At 41.6% G+C, this 7,984-nt stretch overlaps 1 protein-coding gene across 4 annotated transcripts; it reads left to right on the forward strand.

Annotated features, from left to right (window-relative positions):
• Positions 1–745: 745 nt before the first annotated feature.
• LOC127313191 (uncharacterized) lies at positions 746–6,590 on the forward strand. 4 transcript variants are annotated; one of them, XM_051343746.2, is made up of 4 exons: positions 747–1,125; positions 1,511–1,618; positions 3,223–3,343; positions 3,837–6,590. In XM_051343746.2, the coding sequence occupies exons 1-4, from the start codon at positions 1,027–1,029 to the stop codon at positions 3,863–3,865; spliced, it is 357 nt and encodes a 118-aa protein (XP_051199706.1). In that variant the 5' UTR covers positions 747–1,026; the 3' UTR covers positions 3,866–6,590. The 4 variants fall into 4 exon arrangements, 2 of the variants coding, with proteins under 2 accessions (XP_051199706.1, XP_051199704.1); XM_051343744.2 differs by lacking the exon at positions 3,837–6,590 and adding an exon at positions 3,429–3,827 and having other exon boundaries at positions 752–1,125; XR_007858823.1 differs by lacking the exon at positions 3,837–6,590 and having other exon boundaries at positions 746–1,125; positions 1,511–1,698; positions 3,223–3,827.
• Positions 6,591–7,984: the final 1,394 nt, after the last annotated feature.

Below are 7,984 nucleotides of genomic sequence, written 5' to 3' on the forward strand. Positions count from 1 at the left end.
TGGAGCATTCGGCTCCAGCCCTCCATGGCCAGATCCGTGACGAGGTAGCCGGCTGTGTCCATGAACGGTGAGCTCGTCGTCTGGCCGGTCGTCGGGGAACCGCTCCACCCAGATCCAGATCGGGGCTGCCATGGTGGGAACCCGCGCCATGAACGGCGAAGCACCGATAGGGCGCAACGAGGAGTCGCATGGGGCCATACGGGGGCGCGACGAGATGGGTTTGTCAGGTGTCCGGCGGCTGGAGGAGGGGGTGCGGAGGAGGAGAGGAGAGGTGGGAGATGAGGTCAAGAACAAAGTGTCCAGGTACAGTTTCGATGCCTATAGGGAGAAGAGATGTGCACTGTATAACTTGGTACATATAGGGGTGTGGGTGTAAAATGGACAACACGAATCTTAAACAAAGAATGGACTGTAAAGATAAGCCCGGGACGCCCACACCGTTGTAGAATCGCTGCGTCGTCTTCAGTGCAACAGCTCAATAGATAGCAAAATTAATCCACATGCTCTCATGTTGTGCTCCAAACATCCAGTGCTAGCTCCATCGTGCTCCTGGCGTGTTGCAAGGGGGAGCAGCCATGTTAGGATATCTTCTAAGAGCTCTAAGCTCCCAGGGTTGCGACGCTCTGTGGTTGCTCCTTCGTTTCCTCCAATCCAGCGGCGACAACTCTACACGAGCGGACGCAGCGAACAACTTTTTTCAATCGCGGGTGTTATGCATCGAACCGACTTTGTTTAGACGTTTCAGTGGCAAACCTGAGTCCGTCTCACCTCCCCTCGCTCCCAACCTCTAGATCCCATCCCAAACTTCCCGATCCACCTCCCCACCAGCCCACCGCCGACCCTTCTGTGGTGCATCTTTCCTCGCTTCCCTTTCTTGTTCCTGCGACATGTCTTCTTCCTCTCTCCTGGCCGCCTCCCGAGTAGCCGTCGACCGCCGATACCGTCCCCTCCTTGTTCCTGCAGGTCGCCTCCGCAACCGCGCTATCCAGCCCCGTTGTCTCCGGCACCTGTGCTCGACGGGCGCCCATGCTCGACCCCAACCCCCAGAAGAAACCAGGTCTCCCCATGATGGCTGCGATTTTAGTCCCTGGTGATATTGCTGCTGCTTCAGGAAATGCTATTCAGGTACGCATGAAAAAATTAGGGCTCTGCGCCTTTTCTTTTTCATGTATCTTGGGATCCATCTTAGGATTTCCCCTTTTAATATGTTTGCTCAATTACCTTAATAAGCTATGTTTGAACCATGTAAGGTAATTACAGGTGAGAAATATTTTAGACTTTGACCATAGCATACAACAAGGTGCACATATTTGACCCGTGTTCAGTTTACAGCCCGCGTGTAAGTTTGATCAATATGACCACTACCATGCGTGTAAGTTTGATCATATGAACCATGGTTGTCAGGTGGTGTCTAGCGGTTTTTTGATTTGTGAAACAGTGGAAGTAAATGGTTTATAAAATATTATGGAGTGATTTTTTTACCCAGATCGTGTCTCCCTGCTCCCTGTAGACGCTTTGGAGCAGCATGGCCATGGACATGCTGATGTGGCCTCTCGCACGGGCCCTGCCATGGGCTTCCTTCTGCAGCTCCTCAACCAACACAACAGGGTCACCACTGGTCAGTAGTCAGTACCCTGCCCAGTTCTGTTGAGACGATTGCCCTAGCAAATTGTGTCGCACCACACTTTCATGGGCAAGGTGAGAGTCCAAACAATAACATATATTTCGGATAAGAGTTAGATTGCAACTAACAATTATAATCCATCTGCAAATATTTTATGCATGGGTGATCCGTAAGGAATTTTTTCGAGATTGGTCCATGAAGGTTTTTGATTGATGTGTTCACATGTTTGGGGATTAAAGAAAGGTAGATTGATGGTTCGTTGGGGGCAGTACCCGTGCAAGCATAATCTACCAATCTGTTATTATTTGTGTTTAATTGTGTTGGGACAATCTAAATCTGAACATTAAGATGTTCCTGTAGTTAGGCTTCAGAAAGAAAAAAAGTGACTATAGTGCCGGGAACAAGTGATATAACCTGGTATTACTTTGATACAACACCATGAGTTACAGCTGTTCAGGTTTCAAATGTTGACACCCAAGGTTTTGGGATGATTATATATTAACATGGCCATGGCAAAACATAACAGAAAATTAAGGTTATATATCTGCTAAATTTGTAAAATAATGAGATATTACTGTATGGAACAAAACAGTGGAATATAATTTGCATGTTAGTGATGCCAAACCAAACTGATGATATCATTTGCTACAATCTAAAATCTTGCTCTTATGTACTTGAAACCTTGCACTCAATGATGCCCATTATTTTCCTATCGTCGACACTTGAGAATTGTTTTGCGAGTAGTTGTGCTCATAAATCCAACCCCCCTTTTGTCTGATGAAAATTGTGATTATCTTGGTTAGTTCATTCATAACCATGCTACAGTTAAAGTGACGTTTTTATTTGTATATATTTAGCACCAAATAACATTTTTTTCACCAGCCCTCGAATAATCAAATTTTGGAGCTACATATGTCCTTTTAGATGGGGATGCATTGGACAATTAAGAATGTAGAATGGGGACAGTTCTTAATTATACCATTTATTTTCTGCAACAATCCTTTACACTAATTGTGCAGAATATTTAGCCAGTTGCTATGTCCTACAATATGTATACTGTGTGTGTATGTGACTATACTAAAAAGATGTGTTGTTGTGTTTATCAGCAATGCGGATCGCTTGCCAAATTATATAGCAATTGTGGATCTGTTGGTGATTGTTTAAGGAACACCAAGGCCCAAATATGGCATAATAGCATCCTGGATAAAACAAGCCAACTTTTGTTTGAACTGAATGCAAATATCGAAAAAAATGTGTTAAGAAACACTTCTCCCTGCATTGCCTAAGATGAAAGCTTAGGCGAAAATTTTCCCTCAAAAATAACTTAGGCGAAATGATTCTTGAACACTTTAAATCAAGAGGAGCTGCAACCCGTGATTATAAATAGTATCAACTATGTAATGTGTGAGGTAGCTAAAGATCAATATGCTACCACTTGGTCATGGAATGTTTGTGCTGAAACTTAAGAATACACATATTTTTCTATTTGACAAAATTGTAGCCTTGTGAGCCTTCTAGCATAACTTCTTTGATGACCTATTACCATTAGTGTATTCTGCATGTCTTCAATGTCCAATAAAATCCCTTCATTATTCTAGATTGCTCGGACTGGAGGAAGAATTGCCGGAAGCCTGGAACGAAGCTTAGGTCTCATTCAAGAGGGTGGAAACTCTCGTGACTGTCAGTTCTTCCTTCATGTCTTTGGCAGGCTCATGACAGGTGATTAATTGTAATATTTTGGTTCATCTTTATTTATCATTATGTGTGCCTTACAGAAAGACCGATGAACACTTTGCATGCATAGAGAAGTGGGTTTCTTTTAACGAAAAGGTTGACGAAGCGACTTTTCATTGCATTAAGAAGAGAGAGGGTACAAGAGTACCAGGTACAATTTCAACACGAAGCAGCAAAGATATACCACTTCAAAAAGCGGAAAGCTAACAGTGTCACAGCAAAACAAAAAGAGGAGAAAAGAAGCATGCAATGTCTTAAAATGAATGATTTTATGCTTATGTTGGATATTCAGGCATGCTAACACGTGCAACCCGATCAACTCCGTGTGATATGATTGCTCATGGGCAGACTGTTTTGAATAATTTTCACGTGTATACTCTTGAAAGGAATTAATTTTGTGTTTGTGCTTGACATGCAAACATGTGTAATATCATCCAATTAGGTCAATAAATTACATGACATCCCCTTATTTGCTCAGGGTTCTTACCAGCTGGTGCCGCTGTTTAGTAAATGTTGGACATAGAGGCAGGACACAGAAGGCAAAGATCAAGAACGAGGACCCAGGGCATTCACGAGTTGGCAAGGTGATCGCCGCCTGATCAGGAAGTGGTGCGGACGGCAGAAATTATTTTGAAGAGAATATCTCCGGTATTCCTTTCCACACAATAAAATGCTTGACAATCCTTCTCGCAAAAGGTGAAGGCGCAAAGTAGGCAGTTCAGTTCTAGCTGCTTAGGGAGGCAAAAAAAAAACCTAGACATCACACTCATTGCATATACCATCAAACGTGAACGACCATTGGAACTTTGGAAGGCAGCGATGCTTTTTTAAAAAAAAAAATTAATGAACAACTAAAATGAGCTATGATATGAAAAATTGACGAAAAAAGAGGCGTGAAAAAAATTAAATGGTAACAACAGAAAACGGGCGTGGCAAAGCGAGCCAGGTCCTTCTAGTCAGGTTCAATACATGCAGCATTGCGTGGAGCTGCAAGATGGTGTGGAAAAGTCGTCAATCTCCAGCAACATTTATGTGCCTCATCAAGGTTCTTCACATTCATCAACTCCGCAAATTGATTTATCCCCTTCGGGGAGCTTTATGTGCTTGTTGCGTGCATCTAGGAACCACAGGAATTGTTAGGTTCTCGGCACAGGGCGATGACTTGCACATAATGTCAATTGATAAGTGTTGTTTTTTCTATGTAATAGACAAACTGGATACATTACATTTACTTAGAGGAGTTTTTTTTAGCTCTTTTTCTTGGTTGATGCTATGATTTATGCAGGTTGTTCTCCTATGGGTTTAATCAAGTTGTATTATCAATATGCCTAAGTTGTCGACTGCAATTAGTGAAGTTGCATACTGTTTTTTAAACGAGTTGTTTATTCAGAATGCTTAAGTTGGTTACTGACAATAAGTAAGTTGTTTTTCTTTTTATGGTCCAGCATGGTTAAGTTGCATACTATTTTTTTTAACCGAGTTGTTTGTTATATAAACGGAAGGCTCGAGTAGAACCCAACTTTAAATTAATAAAGCCACCGCAGCAATAGTCTTACAAACCAGTTCAATTCAACAGAGAAAAAACTGATAAAGACAAGATGGGCAAAAGGCGAAAACAGATTACAACATGAGTAGTTCTGTCCCTAAGATCGCTTAAGAGAGCCCGGATCTTGCCAAATTGCAACTCCCAAGACCTCCCAAGTTCCAATCCTTGCGCTTAGCCACTGCTTTCCAGACCTGCAGGTACGAAGCCATTTTTGAAAGCACGTGAGCTGGTGGAGTGGGGAAGGCACCCTGAATAGTGAACTTGTTCCTACTAGTGGAAAGGGACCAACGCATCACAGCAAAACACATCCAATAGATGCATTTAGATTGGCTGGAGACATTTTGAATGCCGTGATGCACCTTAGCGTACCACACTGGGTTCCAGGAACAAGTCAGAAGTTCCCTAAATGAGTTGGTTGTTCATGATGCTTATTGGTTACTCAGAATAACTAAGTTGTTTTGCTTTTTATGGTCCAACATGCTTAAGTTGGATACTGTTTTATAGCTGAGTTGTTTGTTCACCGTGCTTAAGTTGAATACTGTTTTATAACTGAGTTGTTTGTTCACCATGCTTAAGTTGGTTATTGAGAATAACAAAGTTCTTTTGCTTTTTTATGTTCCATGATGCTTAAGTTGCATATTGTTTTTTAACTGAGTTGTTTGTTCACCATACTTAAGTTGGTTATTGAGAATAACTAAATTGTTTTGCTTTTTATGGTCTAACATGCTTAAGTTGCATATTATTTTATAATTCGTTTATATGTGCAGGGAACTTCTTCTAATGTTTTAACTAAGTTGCTTTTCTGCGCATGCATGAGTTTACTAATAATTTAACTACGTTGCTTTTTGTTTTCGGCTAAGTTGTTTTACCATAATCTAACTTATTTTTTAAAATTTACAACTAAATTCCCATTAGTAGTACTCAGTTTCAGTTAAGTTACTTTTTCTCAACTGACTAAATTGTCCTTAACTTCCACCTAAGTTCGCTTTTTTACTATGCAACAAAATTTTGGTTTTAGGAGCATTGCCTCTCATTAGCTGCGTAATGATCTTGATTAGAAAGTTGCTTCTAGCTGACAAGCTTTTAAGTTTGGTAATAATAAATGTTCCTGGTTGTGTTTTTCATTTTGTAGTTTTTTTTGCAGAGGAATAACAGATAGACAAGAGATGACTAAGCGCTCTCACCTGCGTTACCAGAAGCTTGGTGAAGCAATTTTTCCAATTTACTTGTACCTATAATATAACTAAGTTGCTTGACCAGCTACTATTTCAGGTTTGTGTACTTTCTATGGGACTCTGTGGGTACGTACAACCTGATTTCCAAATTTAGGGACGTATATACCTGTGTTGGATTTCGTATAGTTGTGTTCACATGATTTACTTGAACTTGGGATTTTTCCTTGCTAGTTTTTCCATGATATAAATTGCTGCTGCCTCTTGGTGTGTTACTTACATGTGGAGATATGTACAATTAGTTAGTTGCTCGATTACAAGGCATGTGTTGTACCCATGTTGTATGTTACTTTTTTAGTTCCCCAAATCCTACTTGTTGTGTGCAATATTCAGTCCTCCTTGTCAAAAGTATGGCAAGCTAAGACAACGAAATTGCTGGACAATTTGTTAAATCCTACTGGTTTTACTATGTGGAAGAACTTTGTTTGCTGGGCTCCAATTTTCAGGGTGGTTGTTGTAGCAAAACTATCGAAATTTTTCCAGTGATGTTTTTATAGGTTTCTTCCACGATGTAATTGTTGTTCTTCAAGAGATCTGCAGCAGAGCTACTTTTTTTTTACAATGGAGAGGGGAATTTCACGGGGAGGGGGTGCTGAGACGTGAGGGAGGAGATGAAGAATTTACTTTGTTTTTCTTCACGGGAGAGCCTGTTTTTGGTGATCTGCAAAAGTGGCAGCCTTGAGTCATATCCTAGGATCCATGGAGATCTGGAGGTGCAAGAAGAAGTCGAATAGTACGAATCGAAGAACAAGGATCTGGGCGATTGAGAGGGGATGCGGTGGTGGTTATTTGGGACGCTAGTTAGGTAACGCTTGCGCTGCTTCCGTTTTCGGGAAACGGGGGTTGGTGCTTTCCTTTTTGGGGCGAGTGCCGGGGCGGACAAACCAGCACCCGAGTGCCCCCTAGACATGTCCATCTCCAAATAGCCCTACTATCAGTGTGATTGCTCCTTGTGTTAAAAGATTAGGTGTAACCGGATACGATCCTAAACCTGTCGATAGATAGATTGTTAGTTTGTTGTATCATAATCGATTGTAAACCTTAGCTGTGTATAAATACTATAGGCACGACACAATCTATTCTTCTCCTTGTTGTTTTAAACTAGTGGAGAAGAGGCCTTAAGTCTCAAGCCCTTGGGAGAAAATGTCCCTGTTTTGAAGTAAACCGGGACCAAAGGGGAACATTGGTCCCGGTTCGTTCCGCGCGGAGCGAGCCCACCCATTGGTCCCGGTTCGTTTGGACCCTTTAGTCCCGGTTCGTAATACCAACCGGGACTAAAGGGTGGCCTCTGGGACAAAAGTCTTTAGTCCCGGTTCGTAATACCAACCGGGACTAAAGGGTGGCCTCTGGGACAAAACTCTTTAGTCGCGGTTCGTACTACCAACCGGGACTAAAGGCCTACCCTTTAGTCCCGGTTGGTAATACGAACCGGGACTAAAGGGTTTTTGGGTTTTTTTGGCTCCCCACGCACCTCCACACCCCCTCCCCCACCCCGTGGATCGCCTTTTTAACATTATAAAATAGAAAACAAAATGATAGAAAATTAAAAAAAAATGTTTTCAAATTCTTGTATGTTATGCAACCTACTATTAGGGAAAATTAACAAATTTGAATTTTCACTTTTGTTGCAAAAAAGGTTTGAGAAATGGTAAAACCGCATTAACTTTTGCATACGACGTCGAAAAAACGTATAATATATCAAAATCATCGTGGTAAAAAGTTTACATCCGAATTCACCTGGATTTACCCGGTTAGCCAATTTTTAGATTCTCAAAATTCCAAATAAAAATCTACTCTAGTGCTCCACCATTTTTCAAATTTGAAACTACTCTTTCTAGGCACCATAGC

This window comes from Lolium perenne, chromosome 7, assembly GCF_019359855.2.
Source record: "Lolium perenne isolate Kyuss_39 chromosome 7, Kyuss_2.0, whole genome shotgun sequence".
Lineage (NCBI taxonomy): Eukaryota > Viridiplantae > Streptophyta > Magnoliopsida > Poales > Poaceae > Lolium > Lolium perenne.